This window comes from Perca fluviatilis, chromosome 5, assembly GCF_010015445.1.
Source record: "Perca fluviatilis chromosome 5, GENO_Pfluv_1.0, whole genome shotgun sequence".
Classification (NCBI taxonomy): Eukaryota; Metazoa; Chordata; class Actinopteri; order Perciformes; family Percidae; genus Perca; species Perca fluviatilis.
In genome coordinates, this window is record NC_053116.1 from 33,552,725 (window position 1) to 33,579,540 (window position 26,816).

General features: G+C 41.5%; 2 protein-coding genes across 8 annotated transcripts in view; both read right to left on the reverse strand.

Moving 5' to 3' along the window:
• The window catches only part of usp19 (ubiquitin specific peptidase 19), a 28,331-nt gene extending 26,870 nt beyond the window's left edge, over positions 1-1,461 (reverse strand). For 5 of the 6 annotated variants that reach the window (XM_039799429.1, XM_039799428.1, XM_039799427.1 and 2 more), the window contains exon 1: positions 1,113-1,461. The gene's annotated coding sequence lies outside the window, so the exon portion shown is untranslated. The remainder of the gene's footprint in view (positions 1-1,112) is intronic. The other variant, XM_039799430.1, reaches the window with a different exon arrangement.
• Positions 1,462-3,956: 2,495 nt separating this feature from the next.
• lamb2 (laminin, beta 2 (laminin S)) overlaps positions 3,957-26,816 on the reverse strand; it is a 58,260-nt gene continuing 35,400 nt past the window's right edge. Inside the window, exons 12-36 of one of the 2 annotated variants that reach the window (XM_039799431.1) lie at positions 26,437-26,549; positions 25,109-25,188; positions 23,629-23,764; positions 23,362-23,520; positions 22,523-22,650; positions 22,224-22,356; positions 21,904-22,096; positions 20,793-20,936; positions 20,118-20,349; positions 19,679-19,848; positions 16,980-17,015; positions 15,007-15,231; positions 14,667-14,884; positions 14,446-14,542; positions 13,249-13,430; positions 12,952-13,142; positions 12,519-12,703; positions 12,041-12,282; positions 11,143-11,346; positions 10,037-10,181; positions 9,378-9,585; positions 9,151-9,292; positions 6,650-6,826; positions 6,393-6,552; positions 3,957-5,415 (exon numbers count right to left, since the gene is read on the reverse strand). In XM_039799431.1, the coding sequence (XP_039655365.1) occupies positions 5,279-5,415; positions 6,393-6,552; positions 6,650-6,826; positions 9,151-9,292; positions 9,378-9,585; positions 10,037-10,181; positions 11,143-11,346; positions 12,041-12,282; positions 12,519-12,703; positions 12,952-13,142; positions 13,249-13,430; positions 14,446-14,542; positions 14,667-14,884; positions 15,007-15,231; positions 16,980-17,015; positions 19,679-19,848; positions 20,118-20,349; positions 20,793-20,936; positions 21,904-22,096; positions 22,224-22,356; positions 22,523-22,650; positions 23,362-23,520; positions 23,629-23,764; positions 25,109-25,188; positions 26,437-26,549 (4,037 nt within the window). In that variant the 3' untranslated portion in view covers positions 3,957-5,278. The remainder of the gene's footprint in view (positions 5,416-6,392; positions 6,553-6,649; positions 6,827-9,150; positions 9,293-9,377; positions 9,586-10,036; positions 10,182-11,142; positions 11,347-12,040; positions 12,283-12,518; positions 12,704-12,951; positions 13,143-13,248; positions 13,431-14,445; positions 14,543-14,666; positions 14,885-15,006; positions 15,232-16,979; positions 17,016-19,678; positions 19,849-20,117; positions 20,350-20,792; positions 20,937-21,903; positions 22,097-22,223; positions 22,357-22,522; positions 22,651-23,361; positions 23,521-23,628; positions 23,765-25,108; positions 25,189-26,436; positions 26,550-26,816) is intronic. The other variant, XM_039799432.1, reaches the window with a different exon arrangement.

Here is a 26,816-nt window from a genome sequence, read left to right on the forward strand (position 1 = left end):
AGAGACATTTGATAGTCAAGTGGGGAAAATAGTAGTAACATCCATAATTGTGTCTGACATAAATATGTGCTATGTGCAAGGTTGAACAGAGTAAATCTCACACACACACACACACACACACACACACACACACACACACACACACACACACACACACACACACACGAAGGGAGGGGGAGTGGTTCACTGTTAAAAGCAGGTTTTAAATAACTACAACAATGCAGAGCGAAATATGGACATTATGTCTCACAAAAGGAATCATATGGCAGCACATAATATTAGCCGGACTAGACCGACGTTGAGCCTTGCCTTGCCTCGTTTCCTTAGCATAGCAACAGCAAGTTGTTAGCTTGGACAGTCAGATGACAAACAAAGGACAACAACTATCAGCCATCTTACAGTACAGCACATTTACTAAAAAACACGGGTGATGTTGATTAAGCTAGCTAGCAAGCTTAACAATGCAGCTTCCCGTCCACAGAGTTGTTAGATTGGTAACTGGTAAGTTAGCCAGCCGAGTACAGAGGTTCGTTTATTTTATGGCACACTGTCATGTGCCTATCTATAATGAGACATATATTTGCCTGCAGCGTTGAACTAACGTTATTTCTTTTTTTGGGCGATTATGTTTTGTCAATCCCATTTATTGGAATTAGCAAATTATCTTTATTTAATAACATTAGCTACGATATTACTTTAATGTACGTGGTCGACGTTGAAGAGTGTAAGACAATACAATTATTGTACTGCACTGACATTGGGGTTTAAATACTGTATCTACAATAGCTGTCTTGGCTTTACTGACTAGAAATAACCGCCCACATCTCTACTGCATAATATAAGAAAGACTTGTAATGCTCGTTTATCAGTACTATCACTTTCCTGATCTCCAATATTCCAACAGAGCGCAGGACAGGTCATGTAATCAAACGCTCCTACAGTCTTCGAGAAGCTAATGCCATTAGCCACATCAAGCTAACACTAGCTAGCTGAAAGGGTTGATATGGCTAACGTTACCTATTTTAGACAACATAACATGACACCCCATGACACATGACGCCCGGTTGGGATTAAATGCCAAATTAATATTGACATTAAAACGGGAGACTTACGGGGCTTCAATTTCGCGAGAACTGAATTCCGTTTCTGACACACAATTGCCTGCGACTCCTTCTGCTTCTCCCGGCTGCTAAGCTCCTTCACGGCGGCGGGCCGCTGCGCTCATGCCCGTACTCGAAACCCCGCAGTCCACGGTGTTTCTGGAATATTCTTTCCTTTATCCGGGACCCATTTCTGATAACGTTATACTATGTATTTCAGAGATTCAAACAAAAGACAACAATTGAAAAACTGTCCAGTCTGTTTGTATCATTCGGCCTCTGCGGGGTGAGTCCCACTTTGTTTGGAACAAATTAATTACACTACTGCCACCCGGCCAAACAGACCAAACGTGAAACGAGTGCGCGCATAGAGCACTTCCTGGCTGGCGCGTTCACGTGATCTAAAGCTCTTCCTTTACTACAAATACAAAATAAAAACTAATTTCAGTTTTTATTTTGTATTTGTGTTACTTATTGTCTGAGGGCTTTAAAGTGGTTCCTGCATTTTACCTAATCTTGAGGCCCTATACTGTTGTAGGGGCCATCTGTAAATTCAAATCTAGTTTTATTAATACCTTTTATATCTGAGTTGATATTGGAGGATATATAAGGAGCATATCTGTCATACATTTCTTATTTAAATTATCACAGAGTAAGAGAGAGTAACAGACACACAGCAAATCTATGGCAGGATAGTATTTTAGTGTAGAAATACTGGTTGGTTTCTCTCTGACCAGAATGGACTGGGGGAACCTCTGCTTCAGTTAACATCCCAGATCCTCCAGTCAATATTAAATGGTGCTCATATGTCAACTCTTTATATGGGGTTATATTTCCCACAGATATCTTTTTAACCATCTGAGGAGGGGGCTGACAGGGCCATGGCAAAAATACATCAAGACAATTACTATTTTTAGACCGGGGCCTTGTCCCTACCTTGTCCCAAATGGCACCCTGGGCCATTGGTCATCCTCTGAGTCTGCACTAAAATGTTGACAATGACGATGCAAACCTGTGCAACTCCTGTAGTAGAGCATGACTACACACAAAAGCATCCCAAGAAATAATCATGGCACTGACGTCCGATCACTTGAAAATAACTTTTTTTTCTAATCCAATCTTTTCACTGTATATACAGTTCATATTTATATTTTGTATCAGACGCACCAGATTGCAAACAGTGTTTACTTTCTATATAATTGTTGATTTATGTTAACTTATCCCTGGCCTAATGAGTGCTTTGCAAATGTTTACCCCAACTTTAACAAGAAGATCTTATTATTGAAGGTGGAGACTGTTTTGTTCAAGTACACACAGAATGTCTATCATTATCAGCTTAATCATTGAGGTGTAGAAATGGTAACTTGTTAAATGAAGTTAACATTTATTATTCTATAAATGAAAAGTGAAATGCACTGAGCTTTCAAACATTAATAAAACACTAAGTAATTTAACAAGACATCAATATTGCATAGCCAAAAATGAGGTCAAAGCTAGTATTACCAGTAAAATGTCTTTCTAATGTAGCTCCTTTACTTTTGCTTTCTCTTTGAATTGGCCTTTCCCCTCTGCCAACTATGTGTCTCAGGGCAGGTCTGCGCTTTCCTGTCATGTTGGCAGTAAATTGTTACTGTAATACTGCCATTCACAGTGATCACACATTGCTGAAAGGTTTAGGTAAGAAATGGCTGTAAAGTCTGCAACAACACAGACTTTGTCAAAGGGCAAATCAAGGACTCATGAAAGCACCTAATAGCATCCTTGCAGAACACAAAAATAGAAATGGGACATCTTACACTCTTGCAGACCCTGTTGTGAACGCATGCACATTCACGCCACAAGACAGCAAGGTTAGAAAATGGGACAGTATCAAGTAATCTGTAATACTCTAATCTGACTTCTAACGGACTTCTGATAAAAATGCTCAAATAACCTACTTCGACACAGTCACAAGTTAAGTTATCCAACCTTTATTCACAAAACTGTACACGGTTAAACTTTACACAATTTTCTTTTGGTGTTTTTGCTTTGGCAATTAGTTATCAAAATCTCTGAGGGAAATATGTGTATGAAGTTAGGTTTTTGTTTTATCTTTCCTAAAACACAAATTGTCATGCAAATAGTACATGAGTTAATGTCCAAGACACATAGCCTACTGTAAGGCACAATTAAACACTGTACATACTGTAGAGTACTATGAAACTCCAGTAAGGCATCCATTACTGCAGATCTTATTCCATATCATCATAGTACATTTAATACAAACATTCACAATATGTCCATCACAAGTTTGGCATTCATAAAAAGGAATCCTGCTGAGGACTAAAAGGATCAACATTTTTAGAATTACATTTATTTGCTTTCTCGCCAAGAGTTAGATAAGAAGATCAATACCACCCTTATCTGTCCATTAGATGACACAGTTAGCTTAGCTGAGCATAACATTTTTTCACCTATCAGCACCTCTAAAGTTCAACAATCAACATGTTATATTTTGTTTGTTTAATCCATTAAAAAAATATTTATCCTACATAGAGATGTTCCGATCCCGATACCAGTATCGGTATCGGCTCCGATACTGCCCAAAACACTGGTATCGGTATCGGGAAGTACTGGAGTTTATGCACCGATCTGATACCACGTAATAAAGCCCTAAAGAAAATCTATGTTAAAGTAGTTTATTTATTTTCTTTTTCCGTTATAACTGACTGTCAAACTGGATAATAAAAGAAAGTTCTACAGCATTCATTGTTTGTATGTGTTCATGTTTCACAAAGAGTTTAACCTGAGCCAGACAGACAACAAAGATAGAAATCATGTCAAATCCATACAGGGATAGTAGTATACAATTGTTAAAACATAATAAAATATATGACACACTGGTATCGGATCGGTACTCGGTATCGGCCGATACGCAAGTTCAGGTATCGGAATCGGTATCGGGAAGCAAAAAATGGTATCGGGCTATCTCTAATCCTACAGTGTGTGGTATCAATCTTCTTATCTTACTCTTGGCAAGAAAGCAAATAAGCCTATTTCTCTAAGTGGCTAACTTGTCCTTTGAGTTTGTCCTGAGGGTGTTGCCAGAGAGAATGACATTTTGTTACCTAAATAACAGCGACCAAGTCAGAACATGACTCAGCTTGTCAGGCTCACCTAGACCATAATGTATTTGTTTCATCAGTTCTACGCAACAGTTGTTGAGGTATTTTTACTGGACCAATGTTCACCCATACAGACTGATAATAGCTTCACTAGAGCTGCGCTGCTACACTGTAAGCTTACACTGCTCTCATTATAACATTGTTTCTGCGTATATTAGTGTGCAGCCATCCTCCTACACCAGGCAGAGTTTTTTTGGGGGGCTGGTTAAAGCTATAGTGCGTAGTTTCTGCCGCCCCCATGAGGAATTCTAAGTAAAGACAACAAAACTGTTGGCGCGTCCACATGACACAAGCCTTCCATGACCGTCTGCACAGCTTTATCATTTTAACCTTTTAGTGATCTTTACCAAAAATCTAGTTAAATTTAAACAGATTGTCATTCTGATTGTATGTCCTCACACACACAAAAGTTGTTTCATTTTGAAAGAAGGCACTGTCCAGTGCAGTTTAAATGAAGTCCTCTTGTGATGAGCACAGCTCAGAATATACTTCTAGTAATAACACAGACTTCATAGAAAATGGAAAGAAACTGATATTCACCCGCTGATTATACAACAGTCACTCTAAGTAAAAAAATAAAAACTACAGATTGTTTGCAATGCATAACTTTCACCCAAATCTGAGTATTATTGACCTTTTTAAGATAGCATTTTAATGTTTAATGTTCAAAACACAAATTTTCAGATTATTTTGAAAATCAAAAATCAAATAATGTGCACAAATTAAAATTAAATATGTGATATCAGACAACCTTTTCACGTTTAGCTCAGAGTATTTTTATATATATATATATATATATATATATATATATAAATATGATAACAACCATTTTAAAGTCTTACCTACACAGTTTGTACCCAAAATATGCAAATTCACCTGCAGAGCGATAAAATAACCATCCCAGCCATCTTTTCAATTGTTTCTTCAAAGTCTAATGTACGGTTATCTGGAGAAAATGCCAGAGTAATTCCATGATGCACCTGTTTTTTTATGACATATGACAGGAGTAGTGAGTTACTGGCATGTGTTGTAGATCTGGATTTGTTTGTTGATGTCATTGAGGATGGCTTTCATCTTGTCCTCCAAGCCGTCCAGCTGACGAGCTTTCCCCTCCAACCTCCTCTGGTTCTCCTCATAGTTTTTCTCCAGCTCTGTTGGAAGCAGGAATGGCAGGAATGGTTACACAGCCAGGCATTAACAGCATTTGGCCCCAAGTCATTCTTAAGTCATTCTACTTAATCTGGGTGCTGATTTTGATACAGTTGATTATCAAATTCTTTTAAATGACAGAGGGAACACTTTGGCTTGTCTGTAACTGTTTAAGTGGCCTTCTATCTCTTTTGTCATTTCTTAAAACACTGTAAAGTAACTTGTGGGGTTCCTCAAGGATCAAGTTTAGAGTCTCTGCTTTTTCATATGAAACCCCTTGATGGTGTCATGTGGACACACAATATCTCTTTTCATAGCTATGCTGATGACACACGTTTTATATTATATATATAATATATATTAGTGGCTGGATGTCAAAAAACTCCTCACAGCTCAACCAGGACAAAACTTAAATATTATGTATATGTTCTAAGGCTCAGAGAGAGAAAAGGGCTAAATACATTTTCTAGGGCTTATGCCAAGCCAAATGCAAAACCAGTTGTCATGTTTGACTCCGAATTTTACTTTAAAGCACACTTTGACGAGTAAGCTCATTCACTTTCTTTTGTTTTCTCTGGAAATTTCTTGCCGAGAGTTAAATGAAAAGATCAATACCACACTGTACAGTGAGTGATATTGATCTTCCCATCATAGACTCTCTTCAAGATGGCATATTGAAACACAGCTTTGCCATTTCTCTGATAGGACCAGAAGGAAAGAACTCATCCACACCTATTTTAAAGTCTAAACATTGGTTGCCTATGGTACAGAATATCTGTATTTATTTTAAAGTTATTTATGTCATGTTTGTTTATTTTAACTTGCATCTAAATAGTTTATGTGAATAGTTTTAACTTGTGTCTATAAATTATAATGACCTTTATAATTGAATCTTGCTCCAAACAAATGCAAACAAATAAAGCCAATCTATCTGTTCATCTACATACACACAGGCACACACACAGATATGAATAAGCACCTGCTAGCCTCCGGAGCTTGTTCTGGGCATCTTTCAGTAGTTCCTTTGCTTCGTCTCTGAGGCTCTCGGCCCTTTTCTTGGCATCCTGCACAGCCTTGGCCTTTGTGTCAACCCGCTGCTGCACTTCATGGTATTTATCGGTCAGCTGGCCGTCTAGAATCTGAGCATCAAGACAGGAGAGAGGTTTTCCTTTAACAGCTGTGTACGCTGTGTTTATGAGGAAATATGCACACACACACACACACACACACACACACCTGCTTGGCTTCATTTGCTTTGTCTCGTGCCATGGTGGCTGTCTCTTCGGCTCGGGCGGCTGCCATGCTGTTGTTGGCACGTTTGGTCTTCAGGGCATTAATCTCCTGTCCCAGTGTGCCCAGGCGGTCCATGGCATCATTCAGGTTCTTCTCACTGTTGGACGTCTCCGACTCAATCTGCCGAGAGAATGCAAAGTGAATTCTGATTCCTCTGAAATAATATCATTACAAGGTTTGCTTGTGTTGGATGAAGCATTATGTGCCAGTATGCTGGTATAATCTGTATGTGTGTTCTGAATGCACATTGAACTTCATTTTAGAAAAATCATTGATTTTCTCGCACTAGCCTGTCTACACATGGTTATCATTGTTACTAAGTAATGCTGTACACATTATTTGAGCCATTATGCTTGTGCCAAAAACCTTTAACATGGCATTGAGTCATCTATGATTTTTTTATCAAGCTTTAAATTATGGCAGACCTGTATTTGAACCTGCATTACCAGATTCTTTAGCCACTTGAGGGTAGTGCAAAAAGCTATATTAGCAAACAATGACTTATTTGCACATCCAGCAGATATGGAGTAATTCTTATTGGAGGTTTGTGTTTCTGGTCACTTAATGTAAATGCAATATTCACTAACTTTAAGCTCTGTTTTACTGTACTCCAAATCCTGAAGGAAATGTCTCTCTTTAACTGCTAAAGTAAATGCTCCACTATCTTCACCAGCTAGTCTCTAACTGTGTTTATCTGCCGTTTGCTGCTGAGCAGGAAAAGTACAGTGGGTTAATGAGAGCTTTTCGCTGAATACAGTTGCCTGCTGTGGCCGAAAACAACACTGATGAGGTGGTGAGACTGAACAAAAACAGTACGGTTGTGGGCTGTAAAACCAAAATAATGAGCTAAAAGATGCTAAAACGCTCACCACAGGTGATTTGATCCACTGTTAATATTTCCTTTATATTATATAATATTTTTTTGGAGGGGAGTTTCCACCTTTAATTGATAGGACAGCTAGGTGAGAAAGGGGCAAGACATGCAGTAAATCGTCTCAGGCCGGACTCAAACCCGGGACCTCTGCATCGAGGCATAAGCCTCTCAGTATATGTGTGTCTGCTCTACCCACTCAACCAACCCGGCCACGATCCACGTTGAATATAAAAAACTTTGATAATAGCTTTAAAGTCGCATTTGCACAATAGATAATAACTAAATAGAGGAGTGCCTTGATAGCCGAATGGTTACAGCGCAAGCCAGCAACCTTTGTTTCATGTCAGATCCTCTCTTATCTCTTTATCTCTTATCACTTTTCTGTGAACTGTCCAATAAAGGCAAAAACTACCAAAATAATAAACTTGAAAAAAAATAATATATAGAAAAAATCGATTCACCTACATGTAATACAGCTAGTAAAGAGTTACCATGAATAGGACCACATAAAACAGTGATGTATTAATTATTTTGGACTAGTGAAATGTCTTAGCCTGGTTGACACCAGACCCTTCTCAGCTGTAACGGAGAGTGGGTCTGGGAAAGGTTCATTGACAGTTCATTTCCAGAGGGTCGTCACCAACGGACGCCACTCAAATGCCTCTGGGCTCATTGGATAGTCCTTCAACCAATCAGACCAACGATCCGGGTGACGCTTTTCACATCCAACAAAAAAAATGTGATTCTGGTTTTTGGTGTCGTCCCTCCACGCCCTACTTTCTCCTTGCAGGTGTTGCATATTGCTAACTTGTTATCTTCTGCACACAGAAGATTTGGAAGAATTTCCAAACAGCTGATATGTTGCAGGTTAATTCACGAGGCTCCCTACATGTGCAAGAATAGCGCAGACACGCGCTTCACACCGCGAGCGGGTACACGCCACACACGGCGGAGAAGTTGAGAGAAAGGAAAAAGAGACTGTGACTCTGTCCGTGTGTGCGTGCGTCCTTGAGAACTGTAACTCGTATAACTTATGTTGTCAATTAATTATAGCATTGACCGGTATAAAATCGGCATATGTCAGACTGACCTGCCGGTCCCTGGTCATGGTGAAGCACGGCTTCGGTAGCCGTCATGTTGAATGTAAACAAAAAGCTGCTTGCCGTCGCTGCGCTATCCTCGTCGCATAAAGCCCGCCTCAACGGTTGTGATTGGTGTTAAGCCTGCCTCAGCGGTTGTGATTGGTGCCTCAATTTTGAGGACATTGGAAATGGGTTTGAATGGGCTCTTCGCCAGACTGACCTGCAGAGCAAATCTCAAATTTGCCGGAAGGTCGTCAGTGTTTACCCAGGCTAGAAATGTCTTGCAACAATGGTCCAACTTTAAATCTCAGCCTAAGATCTGAGCACCTGGCTGATCACTGAGTGACTGGCATCAATAAACATCCCTTGCACAGATATGGCTATTTGTACTATGGTGCAGTATACATGTTTACTTATTGCCCAGGAAACCACTTTTACACACAGCTTGCGGCTTAATGTATTTATGTTTAGTTTTTTTGGTTGGTTACCTGTGCCAGTCGGGTTTCAGTCTCCCCAATGTCAGCTTTGGCTCTCGCTATGGCCTTCTCTGCTGATGTCTGGGCAATCTTCGCGTCCACCAGGGCCTGTTTCACTGTCTCTGCTGTGGTCTTCACCTCCTCAGCACTGTGCCTTAACAGCGATGAGCGGTTTAAGTTAGTACAAAAAAAATCTATAACGATATAATGTGTCTCAAGTCTGACTCTATTCTGACTACCTTGCCCTCTTGGCATCCAGCAGCAGTTGCTCGGCCTTGCGGACATCATCCTGTGTCTGCTGCAGGATGGCGTCCACATTCGAAAGGCTGCGAACCCGTTCCTTGATTTCATCAGCAAGATGTCTGATCTGAAGGGGTGAAGCAGGGATGGAGAGCTCCAACACGTGGTTCGCCACTGCCTCAATGCTGTCTGGGTCTGCGCCCTCCTCTGAGAGAGAGAGACATGACAGGTGGCAGAGTTGACATAGGAGGGTTGATTAACAGGCAACATAACGTTTCCACCTGTTCTTGGTTAACTTAACATAATGTACACAAGGGCGTAGGTTTGGTTTCAACATTGTGGGACACACATTATAACGGCGGGGTCTGGGGATCCTCCCTCATAAAATCTTGAGCGTCAAACACTTAATTTCCTGCATTCTGGTACATTTTTATGTATAAATGTATGGTGTAAGGAAATTATTATTCTCCTGTATTGTTCAAAACTTTCTGCATATTCAAAACATCACACATGTTTTGGGATGTTTTTTTAGGAATCATGTACATCTCAACAACAAATCTGTTAAAGCCAGAAGCTCCAAAGTTATATCCCCTGCATCCGCCTATGCATGTACATGTAAAACATATAATGAATAAACCCAGCGAACTGTCACACTCACGAGTGAGGAAGTCTCTGATCTGTTTGATGAGGTCTCTCAGGTCATTGTTGGAGCGCTCCACTTTGTTCTTGGTGGCGGTGGCTTTGTCCAGAGCTGCTTGGGCTTTACCCTTGGCCTCCTCTGCCTTGGTCTTGGCATCTGCCACCTGAATGTAAGGCACAAATGCTTATAGAGGACACAAAAGGCTAACAGACACAACTTATTCACCATAACTGTACTTACTTAACAGCGTTTTTCAAGAATTGCTTATGTGATAAAGACTTTCGGTTTAGGTTTTTGAGTGTGCCCGCTTTCACTCAAATCTGTTTGAGTGCACATACAGTCCCAGAATGCAGCCGCACTGCTTACTCAAAACACACATCTGAGCCTAATTAGCCTTCACTCCATTCTGAGAGGTTCAGTCTGTGGTGTACTGTGGAGGGATGCTGGCACAAAATGAAAGTAAACTAGAGACCATCTTGCGATGGGATCACACCAGCCACGGTGCCAAATCGGGCCAGTGACGCAAAGTGGGGGCCCCTTCCGTACTTTCTACCCCCTTAATTCTGGTGCCCCCTTGCTCGGACCACACCCATTTTCAAACTCAGCCTTCATTTTGATCTCATCTACACACCTGTACAGTTTTGTGTCTGTATCTTGCACAGTTCTAACACTATTGTGGTGACAAAATCAGTCTGCACACAGACAGACAAACATCTAAACACCTGGCAGAGTACTCAAAAGCGCCTCTATGGTCCGTTCCACTACAGTAGATGTCTCCAGGACAGAGACACACACGCACGCGCACACACACATACACGCACACACACACGCACACACACACACACACACACACACACACACACAAAGAACTGAAAGGAATTCCCCTTAATGTGAAGAAGGGAGGGAACATATAACACTTAGATTAAGCTGGAACATCTGCATTCCATTCTGATCTAATAAAAAGAGGACAAAAAGCTTTTTCCGCTTCCTCTACTATGATTTTCTCCCTGTATGACTGATATTTGTCCAAAGAGGCGGCTCTAGAAATATGTCGACACAAAAATATAAAACATACACATACACATATATACATACCAACAGTAAGTTCCTATATGCGTTCATACCTTGGTAAAGAGTCCCTCCACCTCTCCTATAGCTTTGTTCAGCTCCTTCTCAGTGTGTTTGGCTCCCTCCAGGGCATTGTCAGCTGCTGCTACAGCGCCGTTACAGTTTAGGCCTCCACAGTGACGGTTCCCTTCATCGTCACGGCAACCTGCACCCCCACAAGGACTTTCCTCACAGGGAGCATCACCCGGGGAGCCGCACACCTGTTGGAACAGGTGAACTTTTATTTGTGTGGAAATTATGAGGTGAATTGAGACACTTCACTCCTCTACTGTCCTACAAAACCAAAACACAATAAGTACACATTGGGTCAACATTGAGTAAAGACCAGAATGTGACTTTTGTTGTCTGTTTTATCTTATATAAATATTACGCCATAGAAATTTATAAAAATGTAAAAAAACAGTATGTAAGTATGTAACATATGTATGTAACATAACTAGCTCAGTCAAGTAGCAGTTACTGCCATCTCATCCTTTGCAGTAGAATTCATGTTATTTGTTGCAGTTAAGAAGCTACCTTTGAATCATATTTTTAAATGTAATTTTGTAGATCACTTTATTGTGGATTTCAATATAAATAGTGGACAGATAAACAAACACAAAAGCGAAATAGAGACACATTTAATCCCTATGAACTATGGACAGTAAATAAGACGAATAAAGCTTCTTATCTTAAACAAACGAGTGGACAAGCTGAAAGAAGGGTTTGTTGTTTATGCTGTGTTTTCCATTGAAGGCATAAAAAAGGAATTACAACCGATTCATTATGCAGTTAGCCAGCAGGCCTGAAAAAGTTGAAACCATGTTTTTCTCAATTTCACTGTTCCTGTAGTTACTTCTCTTAAACTGTATCAGCACTAACAGCTTCTTCAAATAACAACGAATGTGATCAGACCTTCTCATTGATCTTCTTCAAGTCCAGGCCCTGTGCTCTGTTGTTGAGGTCTACAAGACCACGTTTGTTAGCAGCATTTTTACGGTTGAAGTCGTCCTTCTTGGCGGCGATGAGACGCTCGGTACGGCGGCGAGTGTCTGCAGATTGGCTGACTGTGCTGGGCTTGGTGGTTGTTGATTCATTGGCGCGCCGCTCCGCATCACAAGACCTGTTGTAGGAGCTACGGATGCTGTCGTACGCACCTAAAGGTAAACCGGATTTTAGATTGATCTAAATTGATTATTAGGTATTACAGATTCTTGACTAAGTGATGAAAAGAGGAAGAGGATTAGGAATTATGATGGTGCATGTGAGTGAACTTGAGAAAGAAAAACCTAGAGTGTGGACAGTTAAAAGAAAGCCCACAGCGGCAGAAAGTCAGAGGTAATAGAGGGAATGGTTGAATAATGAGAATCTGTCTTCCCTCTTTTTTTCTCACCTAGGAAGTTGGAGTTTTTGAGGATATCCAGTTGGCGGTGTAGCTGCTCCGAAGTGAGGTTTAGTTCTTTAGCCTCTCTCTCCAGAGCACTCAGCTCCTTGCTTGCCTCCGAGTTGCTGTCCTGGACGATGGTTAGGTCTCCTTCCAGACGGTTCAGGGTGTCAGTGGTCTCGCCGATCTGTGCTCTGCAGGGCAAGACAAGCAGTGGTTGGGGGATGTAAATTGTAATCCTGATACGATGTTGAATGTAATTGCAAATTGAATACTATTAGCAGGTTTAAGATATTTTTGTTCAAATGTTTTTTCAAAACAATTTCTAAATCAAGTATCGTAATCTTAATACTGCTACCTTATGTGACAGATATAATGACTTCAGATGGATATTTTTTTACTTGGGAAACTTTTAAAATGCGGTGGCGTGTAACAGCTGTACCTAAGTTCTTCAATAAGCTCCATTAGGGTAGCGACGGCTGCAGCAGTGGCATTGCGTGCGTTGACAATGCCCTGAGCTTGTGCCAGTTTCTCCTCCAGGTCCCTAAAGGCCTTCTCATAGGCCCCGGTAAGCCCAGTGGTCTGAATCTCGTGGGCACGCTCTGCCAGAGCCTTGGTACGCACTGCCAGGTCCTGGTAATAAGACAAAATTGAGATGAGATTATGGTTGACTCCATATTTCACATTTGGTGTCTGCTGACCGAGGATTAGACGTCCTCTTTTTTGCATGAAACCGCACCTGCACAATGCGATCCCAGTCCCCGAAGCACTGATGACAGGGTTTGCAGTCGGGGAACTGGCCAGCGAAGCCTCTGGCACACTGGTCACAGCGGACACCCGACACCCCCTGCTGGCAGACACAGTGGCCGGTCACCCGGTTACACTGAGAGGTCTCAATGCCACGCCAGTCACAGTCACAAGCTAGAGCGGGAGAGAAGGAGAAGGAGGGAGTGTGCAGTGATTATGGAACAGGACCTAGTTTATAATGAGAACATCTCATTTGTTGACACTAATGTATCTATGCTAACTTAAAAATAGTGTGTTATTTATTGATTATGAGGTGGTTATAAGGCCTCATACTGGTTAGCTGTGTTACTGCACTGACATGATCTATCCTATTTGAACCATTCATTATTCTAATAAAATGCATTTTGTAAGTTTTCTGGGCTAGCCAAAATTCTACATTTATGTAGTTCACCACACATCTTGTATGCAATTATTAAAATTTAAAAGGGGACATATCATTAAAAACTCACTTTTTCAGTGCGTGGGCACATCTATCTGTTTATCTGGAGTGCCAGCCAACCCACAAACTGTGAAATAAGGTACCCCAGTCAGTTTTTTGTGGGCTGCCTAAATCAGAAAACACGGGATTCAACAAGCCATTCCGATTTGGCTCCCCCTTCCTATGTCACATGCAGGCTCATTAGAATATACCGCCCCCCCCCCCATCTGAGTATAAATATGAAATGAGTATAAAGAATGTAAACATGTTCTAGTAGAAATGCAGATTTTTCAATGGCACCTGATGTTTTATAGGTGTAGATATCTAATATTCCCTCTAAACTTAGTCATCCAGTTATCATGTAATTATTAGGGTCCACACTGGACCTGGAGTGGAAGGTTTGCAATGGATTCTGATCTCTACCTGTTTCTGGTGCTTAGTTTTGATTTTTGTTTTGTTAGCCTTTGGTACCAAGGTCTCCACCTAATCCAAAATGTGTTATTAGGTGCACAGTTTCAGTGTTGGCCAACATGAGCTGTATGTATTTTTGCACTGTATTGTACTGTCTACTGTGCAAACCATCTCTCTGCCTGAGCAGCTATAAAGCCTGAAAGCACTTCACTTCTGCATTGAATCCTTTGGTCTCTTGATCATGTTCATCACAACAAGACCTTTTCTGAAGAGCATGCATTATGTCCTTATGTTTCTAACCTCTGCACTGTGTCCTGGGGTCTCCCCAGTAGTTCTCCTGACAGTCTGTGCAGGTCTTCCCGCCAAAGCCGTCACGACACTGACACTGCCCAGTAAACTGCGCAACAGAGTGGGGAAACAGAAGCATGACACATCAGTTCCTTTGGTTTCTGTCAGTGTGAATGAATTTGATTTGTGAAAGTACTTTACGCTTGTATTTTATCATGAAATGTCTACCCTACCTCGTTACATGAAGAGGTGACTGAGTTGTTAGGATCACAGCCGCAGGCTTCACAGCCTCTCCCGCTGGCCAGGTTCCAGTGGTTGGGGGCGCAGTGGTCACATGGCAGACCTATGACATTTGGTAGACACTGGCACTGCCCTGAGGCACGCTGGCACACACAGTCCTCACGCTCCATGCACTGGCTGCTGTCAGTACCCAGGAAGTTACATGTGCACTCTGAAGGGTAAAAAAACATGCATCATCATGATATTGTTTATGTTTTTTTGTTAAACAACATCAACATGCAAGCTAATGCCTTTTCTTTTTGCCGACATCTTTTTAATGAACATGTCACTCACTCCTGCAGTTGCGTCGCGAAGCGTCCCCGAAATAGCCGCTCTTGCAGATGCCACAGTTGGTGCCCTCAGTGTTGTAAAGGCATTTTCTGCACTCCCCGGTCTGCCTGTTGCAAGCATCCATGTCTGACATGTCTATGTTGTTGTTGCACTGGCACGGCTGGCAGCGCCCGCCGGGCTGAGAGGGGTTGCCATAATAACCCGGGGCACATTCCTCACATCGGGCTCCTGAATTGGGGGGAAAAAAGGAAAGGGAACAAGAGTTACAATAAGAAAGGAGTGGAGGGAGGAGATTTTAATTGAACTGAAACATATTTCAATAAGAATGGGTGAAGTGCTCTACAGGATTTCCCAAGCTGTTTTTAGGGTGTATAAAACAACAGGAAGCAGAAAACTTGTGAATTTACAGCAGCACAATCAACAGGTCATCTTGGTTTAACAAATGAGGACCCTCCTCAACTTGCCTAGACTCTGCAAAGCATGAAAATTATTATATTAATACAGCACGTTACAAGTTTTGTTATGCATCATCACTCAATAGGGTTGGGTTAACCAGCTCTTATTAGTTAAGTGTAAGACTTTGTCATCACACCCTTCTTCAGGAGATTATGCAACATATCACTATACTGATTGATTGCATAATAGACTATTGCATGATGTCTCAGTCTGCTTGAAGAAACTCCACAGAGACAGGTGAAACCACTAAAGACACATCCCGGTTTGCACAATAGTGTCCCACACTGTACTGTGTATTAACTGTTTGGCTGCATCAGTACCATAAATGTCATGAACTACGGTATATACTGTGCCGCACAGCCTCAACCATAATCCGGCTGGATTCTTTTGCCAGTGAATCATTATTTTAGTTAGGTTGTTTTCCCTCACTATTATACCTCATTTGTTGTCCCTTCAGGTCGGACTCAAAAGAAGAAATTCTTAGCATATTTGAGGCTAGCAGGAAAAAGAGCAGAGAAGTAAATTAGAGAAAGAAGGAATGAGATGGTGGGGAGAGGAAAGAGTAGGGCAGAATAAAGGCTGAAGCACAGATGAGAGAAAAAGAGAAAAGTTGGATGAAGGACAAGAATGAAAGAGAGAGGGGGCAAAGGGAAGTAGAAGTAGTGTTGAGCAGAAGGAGGGAAAGTTGACAAATAGAATCAGCTACAGTGTATTTACAGAGTTGTTTAGGTCCACTACCTCTCTCTTCCTGTACTTGAAAGTCAGTACTCTGTCCTGCTTATTCTAACAGAAAGGGAGTGGACAGCTGATGGTCAGTAGCCTTAAGTGTACTCTGTTGTGCTTTATCAGAAAAGCCAGGCTGAAAAAAAAAGTGACATTAGTGTATTCATCATGGCTGTATGGCTATAGTGATGTATCAGTACAGCTAATTTTCCCTCGGAAATGACTGCTCAAACACATCCAAATATCTTTTCATTCACAGATAAAGGAACAGTTAAACCCAATTCAAAGACAAGAGACAGAAGCTTACCCAGAGTCAGAATCAACCATCACATGTGTATAAACCCTTCCTCAAAACCTCTTCCTTTTATTTATTTTTAGTGGAACCCCCATTTTTGACACAACCATAATAAAGATTCTGGGCAGGGGCGTAGCAAAAAAATATGGGCCCTGTAGAAAGGCATACTCTATGGGCCCCTCCTTGCATCCACAGCTATTCATTCTAGCATATTTTTCTGGGTACTCAGTCCCATTTCCACCCCCAGTCCGACACCCCTGATTCTGGGTCCCTTTAATGCCATATAAAACAAAAGCAATTGGAAAGGGGTGACTTTTTTCTTTGAGCCAGGTGTCACACATGGGCAGGAGTGCACTGTGGCACAGCACCGTTGATGGGAGGGGTGCTGAAGCCATGCATGGGTAGGAATGGTACAGTAAAGTGGAGGGTTGGTGGAAAATGAAGGAGGAGAAGGAGGAGGAGGAAGAGAAGGGGAGGATAGGGGACAACCATCATTACTCACGCTTAAAAATGGTCACCCCGGAGCGTTTAACAATCCCTGTGCCAGTAATACAGGGGAGGGAGGAAATGACACAGGTTACCAGATTCACCATGTCCCACTGAGAAACATCATTCTTACCAGTTATATCCTTTACCTTGTCATATAAGGTAGAAGATAGGAGTGTATTACTAACGTTTTTCAGAACTGCTCTGGAGGAGGATAACCTCAGTGGTTGAACATAGAGCTGTGGTAATAAAGATGGACTCTGTTACACTCGCCTGATAATAGAGATGTATATTCATGGTCCCCAGTGAGTGATTTCTCAGGATGTTGATGAGCCCCTGACCTTTTCCTCTAACATTTCCCTTTGAACAACATGTTGTTACATGGAGAAAGCATCTTACCAAGAGTGTAAGGTTGCATCCGAAATTGCATACATTGCACTACATACTCAATATGTATACTATCGTTCAACATGCTTTTGTGTAAATAAACAGTCGTGTGTATCTTTTCGGACACGCTAAGCTGTAATTTTCAATTACAATTCTCACTTCCTGAAAGCCTCCTTGCCATTGGAGATGGGTAACCATGGTAATCCCCGCCGACTTCAGCTTAAGCGGCATCGCCTAGTAACGCTGAAATTACTGAAAAAGGTAAGCAACTAGACCAGGGGTATCAAACTCATTTTCCCAGAGGGCCACACTGGAAAAAGAGAATCACACCAAGGGCCAGACATGTAGAGTTTATTGACGTGCTTTTGTTACTACATGTCACTTTTTTTAAAAACATTTTGGTAGCTTTTTTCCTCATTTTTGTTGTTTTCGTTCCAACGTTTTTTGTGGCTTTCTCAGACATTTGTAAATGTGTTGCTTTTTTCCGACATTTTTGTACGCTTTTTGTTGCATTTTTGTTGACATGAAGGCCAACAAAAGTCATCAAAAGAGTTCCTTAGCCATCATAGAATTTAGCAAATCAAGAAAAACTATTTTTTTTAACAACAACCTGTTTCATAGCCTGAATATGAAAACTCTCTCTCTGCTTCTGGGGGAATTTCTGAGTCTCAGAGTCGGCAAATCTGTCATATTCTGCTTTGAATGTCAGGTAATTGCAGTTTAAAAAACACTTTCCTGTGTTTTTGGTTTGGCGCACAACTAGGCGGGCCAAAATTTATTGTGAACCCAAATCTGCAAGGGGCCAGATTTGGCCCGCGGGCCTTGAGTTTGACACGTGAACTAGACCAACAGTCGCAGGTGACAAAATCACAGATTTAAATAAGTTATGCGTTATTGATGTTATAGAGCTGCCTTGGTTGCTGTCCATTTGTCTGTTATGAATTATGGACGTTGTCGTTACTAGCGCATTGCATTGTGGGACACTTATGCCGGCGTAGTGTCCAGTGTTTGCATTGTGTAATATTTCACCTGAAAAAGTATGCAATTTGCGTACTATTGGTTTCATACTATGATTTCGGACATACTAAAAAATCTCACATACTGTTTTAGCCTACTAAATAGCATGTTAGTATGGAAATTCGGACACAACCTAAGTCATGCCAGCAGCTCTGTGCAGCTGTATTTAGAAACAGCGGTGCTTTGAGCTGAATGTTAATGTCACCATGTTAACATGGACACAATGACAATGCTAACATGCTGATGTTTAGCAGATATAATATTTACCATGTTCACTTTCTTTGTTTAGCATGTTAGCATGCTAGCATTTGCTATTTAGCACCAAACACAAAGTAAAGCTGAGGCTGGAATGTCAGTTTGTTCTAGGGTTGGTAATTAATCAGCCTCAGCTGTACTTTGCATTTAGTGTTAATTAGCTAATTAGCACTAAGCACTAACATGATACACTTTCATAAGATGGTGAACATGGTAACATTATAACCACATAATTTTTGTCATTGTGAGCGTGTTAGCTTGCTGACGTTAGCATTTAGGTCAAAGCACCACTGTGCCCGGGTACAGCCTCACAGAGCTGCTATAATGGCTGTAGACTCTTTGAGGTTCATCTCAATCACTGAGGTTGGTTACACTGTAACATCAGCTCCAGTTTGCTACAAACAAGACTATGAACCTTTTTCACAGCAGACATTTTGACTTGTCATAGTAGGAAAATCACAGCTGAAATTGATAACCTTAACGATGGCTCAATTCCATCAAGTGTCCCAGTAAGCTATTTCAGTGAGTCAGCATGCACAATACCAGGGCCTCTCCTAAGTGGAATGCAGCCATCATTAATGGGTTTGAATACACCTGTGCGTTTCCTACTATGACATGTCAACATGTCTGCTGTGAAAAAGGTCTATTAATGCACTACAACTATGTGAAATATCACTATTTAGTCTCTCTTTTTTAATATAAAAGGTTGTGATCCAGAGTGATCCACTGAGGTGCCCTTTGGCTTGATAAAACACACCACAGACACAATTGCACTTCATATATTTGACTTAGATGAGGTTTTGTTTTAAAACTCAAACACTGACACAAAGTGCATCATGAAGAGCAGTATAATGATGCAGTGCTGTAATGTTCAGGTATTCACAACGTCCTTCCTTCTATAGAAAATGAATCACCCACACAAACATCTGGAAGATGATTTCATTAGCGTCACTAGCTGAGGAATGAAGAGGAGAAACGGAGCACAAAGCAAGGACTGATGGAACAGGAAGGACCGAAGAAGAGATGCACAGCAAGGGTAAAAGAGTCTAGGTTTACCTGTGTAACCCTGGTTACAGTTGCAGACAATTTGTCTGTTACGGTTGTCCTGGTAACAAGATGCAGCAAAGTGGCGTCCACTGTTGGGGCCGTCGGGACAGGGGCACGGGCGACACTGACCACTGGATGCTTTTCCCAAAACGGGGTTACCATAGTAACCATTGGCACACCTACAAAAATGACAAAGTAGTTGAAATAAAAATAGTAAAATAAAATCCTGTGAACTCTAACTAACAACTTTGCAACAACAAAGTAGAAGTATGCATACTGTATGCGCAAGTTCAGTTATAGTCATACTTGTTTTATTATATGATCAGAGGAAGATGAACACAACAGAATTTTTTTAAATCCCTTTCTTTATCCCCACATTCCAATATATTTCATGTTTAAACTGGACCTGATCTCATGCAGCTGGGTCATCTTCACACTGAAACATCACCTGTCACACTTGTCTCCTCCAGTACTGTCCCTGCAGTTGACGCAGGCTCCGGTCCTTTGGTCGCACACGTCGGCGTGTCCGTTACACTGGCAGGGTCGGCAGCTGGGGAAGCCCCAGTGACCCGCCTGGCATCCGTCGCAGCGCTGACCAAACGCTCCGGGGCGGCACTGGCACTGACCGGTGAACTTGTCACAAAGTCGAGTCACAGAGCCTTCCAAGCTGCAACTGCAGGCTGCACCGAGGAGGAAAAGGATAATGGGATCCATATTGGAAGGAGGATGATTGTAGAAAGTGAAGTGGAGGGGAGATGGAATCAATTAAAGAGTAAGAGGGATGGGGAATAAATAATTTAAGTAAAGGAGCTTTGGATTTGCAATTGTTCACGGAGAGACAGTAGAGGGCGCTAGCAGCATAGCCTATAACTAATCAAAGGCTCTGCAAGTGTGTCTAAACTCATCTTACACCGCAGACCTTTGTCACTACAACTTGTTAATAGAATAAAAGAACAAAAAGCTGATTCATTAGCTGTTACTGTGTCTGCACTACCTACTAATCTCTTCCAGGTAAAGTTTAAACATTAGTTGGCAAAATCCAACCAGTAAAATATTAAAATGCCATATCCTCCATAAACTGGTCTGGATTTCAAAGAAATTTGAAAGGTCCAGTGTTTCTCACCTATGCAGCCTGAGGGTCCAAAGCCGTAAGTTCCAGGAGCACACTGGTCACAGCGTCGACCAATCACATTGGGCCTGCAGTGACATTGGCCCCCACGGACATCACACATGGCGCTGATGGAACCCTGAGGATCGCAATTACAAGCTGGAGGCGGACAGAGAAAAGCAGGCATGAAGTCACTGAACCCTGACATATGTAAACATCCAGCCCATTGAATTCTGGGAACAAAAGGGACAAACAAAGGCTGATGAATGACGGTCAGGCTAATGTGATTAATCATTAGTTTTACAGGTCACCCAACTGTGTTAAGCTGAACATTTCTTCACTTATTGTGGAAGGAAATAGAAAGTATAAGGATACTGCAGCAACGTTTAAAAAGACAACGTATAGCTCTGTTTTGGGTCTCTACCAACTCCTGAGGGAAATATCTTTCTTTTCAGCTGCTAAATGCTCCACTATGTTCACCAGCTAGCCAGTCTCTAGCTGTGTCTGTCTGCTGTTTGGTACTGAGCAGGTAGTGTACAGTGGGTTTTTCAAGCCTTTCAATGAAAACTGCTCCAGCGAGAGTAAAACAAAACAGTAAAGTTGCATGCAGGAGAGCTAAACAATGAGCTATAAAGCACCATAAAACTGAGCGGAGCTGCAGATTTAGCTAATCATTCTCTGTATTTCACTATGAGCGGCCCCTTTAACATTGTTACATTGTTTTCACAGTGCCATTTGAGTTATTTGATACATTGTTAAAATAAAAAATATAAATTATAGCTACTTTAAGATATACCGCCTTTGAGCACCATTATAATGCTAAAAACATATCTAAATCTTGCAATACCCTGCTGAATCTCATGCAGAGGAGAAAAGCATGAAGGAAATAGTCAAGTAAACAATACGTTCTCAAAAAAATTTCAATAAGCTTTACCAATAAATAAATTCCACAAGTTAAAAATGTAATTAATAATGTTAACTTCACTGATCCTATAAGAATTAAGCTATGTTTTTTTTCCTCCACAGAGGTCAGGGTAAAGGTCATGTAGCCCTGCAGCCTACTGCATTGTAAACATCATGAACGTCATTCAAACAAGGCATAATAATAAGGCTTTTTCTCACTCACACAGAGCCCCGTCATTAATGATAGCTGACATGCTGGTGATTAGCTTGGCACAGGTGTCACTCATCAGTGGGCGGGTTACACTCTTAGCCCCCTCATGGCAGCGGTACCGCTCATAGGTCTGCTTCCTGTTGTTAGAAGCAGGATCCCCTGCGTTGAACATCTCCATGGAGGAGTGGCGTGGCATCAAGGCAATCTGGAGCAAAGAAAAGGGATTTAAAAAAAGGAGAGAAAGGGAGATGTTAGTGTGTGGAATGAAAACGGCCATTGCTTAGTGATCTAGATGCGTATTTTAGAGGACTGGATAAAGAAATTTATCTCACAGAGTCCACAAGAAGGACAGCGTTGGCTGCTCCATTGAGGATGCTGTTGGCATCCTGATAGCGTCTGAACTCAAAGCGGAGGGTGTAAGTCACACCTCGCTCCAGACACACAGCCTGAGGAGGGACCATAAACCTGGAGCAAACACAGTCAGCACACAGTGGACATTTAGCAATTGTGTGTGTGTGTGTGTGTGTGTGTGTGTGTGTGTGTGTGTGTGTGTGTGTGTGTGTGTGTGTGTGTGTGTGTGTGTGTGTGTGTGTGTGTGTGTGTGCGTGTGCTGCGTGTTTGAGCCACAGACCTGGCTCCAGTCGGCAGAGAGACAGTGAGTCTGTCATCATCTGGGATGGTGTTTCCACAGGGGCTGCTGGTAGGAATCGGGCCCGGACGGATCACTGTTATTTGTACATCCTCCCAGTCTCGGGGCATCTGGGTAGAATCAGTGTTATATGGTTAATATGCAGACAGACTCAGAGGCATACTCATCGTGAAATATGAGAAGAGGAGGAGGTCAGTTATAAAGTAATGGCTACCTGGATGATAGGTAATCAATCACAAATGCTTTGGAAAATGCTTAACATGAAAAATATACATGATGAACATGCAAAACCACTGTCATGTTCTTTTACGATAATAGTTAGTGGAGCTTTGTCTGTACAGGGAATGCTGCACATATTTAAAGGAATAGTTTGAAATTTTGTGAAACGCTTTCTTGCCAAAACAAAGATCAATACCACTTTCTACGTATATCAAATATGAAGATGGAGCCAGGAGACTGTTAGCTTAGCTTAGCATAAAGACTAGAAACAACAAGCCAGGATCAATCACTTATTTATACTTTATATTGTGTCATGTAATATCTACGCACGCCTAAGTGTAAAAAGTTGAGGGTTTTACAAAGGATACTGTGCAGGACTATTTCCTGGTGAAGCGTAGTGACTTTCTTGAGTCTTGTGACTGTGAGTTTGCGAGAAAAAAAAATAGTCCAGCCAATAACAAGTAGAAGATTTGAGAGTGGTATCTATCTTCCCATCTAAATCTCAGCAAGAGAGAGTAAGCATATTTCACAAAACGTTTAACTCCTCCTTTAAACGCTTAACTTTGAGCTGAGCAGAAATGTTAATGTACAAACGCACAGACCTGTGACTCATAGCGGATGAGCAGGTCATATTCCATGGAGTAGGGGATGTTACTGATTAGGAACTCCAGAGTGCCACCCTCAGGTACCAGAGCAAACCCAACACCCGTCCATGTGGCGGGGCGACCCGGCTGGTGCTCCCTGGTCTCCAATGTACAGCCCTGAGAATATACAAACGTAGACATATATTTTTAAATATATCTCCATACTGAAGCCACACAATTACAACAATACAAATGTGTGCTGGTGAAGAATATGGGTGGGCTCACCTGCCCCATTTTGGCAAACTCAGCCTCATACAGGAAGTGATCCAGAGCCATGAAGAAATATCTAGACTCCACTTGTGTACACTGGCGTCCTGTCATGTGACTGCGGCAGCGACACTGACCACTCTCCATGGAGCAGCTACAGAGAACACACAAATAGCTTTGTTATTTCACTGCTACAGTTGATATTATATGGTTTAGCTACCAATGTTGGGTGCTTAGCCCTTAGTCAGTAATGTAAACAATTACTATTTTAATTTTCACAGTTAAGCTTCTTCTAAATATGACATTGGTAAATCATTACTACCTTATAACAAGACAACAACAAGTGTCTCAGGTCATGCTAGCTGCTTTGTGAGGCTATAGCTATAGCTAAAACTGGAAATGAGTTAGCATTTTTGCACTTCCGGTTACCTCGTCTCGAAGTCACCTGTGTTTGGAATGGGTTTTTGGTTAGATGCCTGAAATAAGGTCCGTGGTTAACACAAGCTTAAGAGGTTTTTCACGTTTTGATCTACAACATAAAATAGGTCCGTTAATACCCCACTTGTGAATTTTGAAGATATTACCAGTCTTTAAAAAGCCATTTTCTAAAAAGTGGCTAAATGAGACTTCAGACGTCTTCACTTTGAACAAGCAAAATCAGTTGGAAGCTAGTGGTGGTGGGCTAGTGGTGGTGGGCTAGTCGTGCGACCACAGTGGCATTCGTTTATAGCCAAATGTCTGGCGATAAAAAAATCATAAAAGTGGTGTTCACTTGTGAAGAGTATCTTGCTAAACAACATGTATAAGTATCATAACATTTTGTTTTCCACAGAGCTTAGTTTCTGCAATAATCCAATCCAATTTGCTTTTTATCGTAGGGAACCAGGACGTGAAAATGTAATTAGTTTGTTGGTATTTGATCATAAACCAAAGAATTGAGGCAGTAGTGAAAAAGAAAGATGTACCAAATGTCATGGCAATCCATCCAACAGTGGGAATTGCATGTCAAGCTCATGGTGGCGATAGTGGAAACGCCAAGGGATCAATAAAGTCAGTAGATTTCATCTACTTGGGACCATGAATGTGTGTAAAAGAAATTATCAATAGATCTTAGAGATATTTAATTCTGGACCATATGGTTGACTGACATATCTGCAATGCCATGTAGTGTGGCTGATAACATCAAAAAGTTTCCAAAGTTTCCATTATCATTGGGATACTGAATTAGTGTTTCAGGTTTGAATAGAGGATGTCAACCTATAGTGGCACAGAAAATGAATCCAATAATGAATTAACATGACAACAGGTGTAACAAATTATTGCTCCCAGGGTAAAGGTGGAGGCTACAGTACACAAAGCTGAAGCTGCTATTTTGGAGATAGTAATTCATTTCTGAGTGGATTTGAAAGTAGCCTCCATGCAATGGTACCTAATTTGTAACAGCCTCAAACTTCATGTGTGACCTGGGATTTAGAATTAAAGCTACAGCGTCACTCACTGGTTGTCCAGGGCTCCTCCGATATCACACTCGCAGCCTCGGCAGCCGTTTAGGTCGTGGCTCAGAGCCCAGTGTTCTGGCTAGAAACAGAAGGACAGACAGAGGGCAGGCTGATTGACAGACAGAAACCACTCAACAGACAGACAGGTGAACAGCTGGCTCCAGACAGACACGATGCATCACTTTCCATGCTATTCCAGAGTGAGAAGGGAACTTCCACTGCAGTTTGACTGTCATAAGTGAGTCATACATACTTTTGGGGAATACTATTACCACACCATTCCTTTCAGTTGATATTGAAATTTTTTTCTCTTTCAAAAGAAAAGCTGACTTAACAATGTGAATACTGGATTTTTTGCAGTCAGCAACTTCATTGTATTTCTTTTTGTTTTGAATACACTACAGACAGTAAGATCTTTCCTGGAGGATTTTAAAATTCTGTCCGATGTTGACATTACACCATTGCTACTTAAATGAGGCTTCACATGGAAGAAGACATGATCCACTTTCGGTCCTGTTTCAGGCCCTGACCATTTTAGGCCTGCTGTAACCCACACCAACCGGACAAGCCTCAAATCCCTGGGCTAAATTTAGACACAGGGCCTAGGCAGGAGCTCACATTCCTGCCTATACTATTCCTGGTTGAGTCGGTTTGGGACAAGAGGTTGAATTATGACAGGAAGCTGATCACCACCTAAAATCTTGGGCTTCTGGGCAGAAGAGAGTGGATGGAAAATATGAGAAAGAAACAGAGAGCGAAGAATATCAGCAGCACTTATATAGAAGTTAAAAAGTAAACGGAAAGATAAAGGTAATTTGAGCCATTGAGTGAAATGTAAGGGAATGAGATTCAACGCTTACATTGCTATTTAATTTTATCATGTTAAGAGCCAAAAAATAAAAACAGTGTTATCCAGGGATAAGAAGGTCAATAAAAAAAAGTCAGCAAGGTAAACCAAAAGGTTTTCTGTCTGTCACATTACCACTAACAGGACTTATTGACAGGAACCAGAGTGGATGGGAAGGACAGAGACAGAGAAAATGACATATATTGATATTTTTTACTTAAAGCCAGAAAACAAAAGTCAGGCCAAAGAGGAGAGCCAAAAAATAAAAACAGTGTTATCCAGGGATAAGAAGGTCAATAAAAAAAAGTCAGCAAGGTAAACCAAAAGGTTTTCTGTCTGTCACATTACCACTAACAGGACTTATTGACAGGAACCAGAGTGGATGGGAAGGACAGAGACAGAGAAAATGACATATATTGATATTTTTTACTTAAAGCCAGAAAACAAAAGTCAGGCCAAAGGTTTTTGGCACTGCCTTACCAAACACTGGTCACAGCTGCGTCCAGTGACAAGACGCTTGCAGAAGCAGTCTCCACTGACTGGGTCACACTGGGAGCTACCTGACACTGTTCCCCTGTGGTCACACTGGCAAGCTGGTGGCAAAGGGTAGAGGGCAAAATTGATGACAGATGATTAGTTCCTACAGCACATTGAAAGGCAGGGTTTTAAAGGGGTGATAGAATGCAAAACCAATTTTATCTTGGCATACTTGAAAAATGACAGTTTGGTGGGTAAATAGGACATACATAGAACCTCAAAATCCCATTGACACCTCTTTCCTCTGCAAATCTCACAATTTGAAACTGCCTCTGAAAACGGGCAGATGTGCAGAGGAAAGAGGTGTCAATGGGATTTTGAGG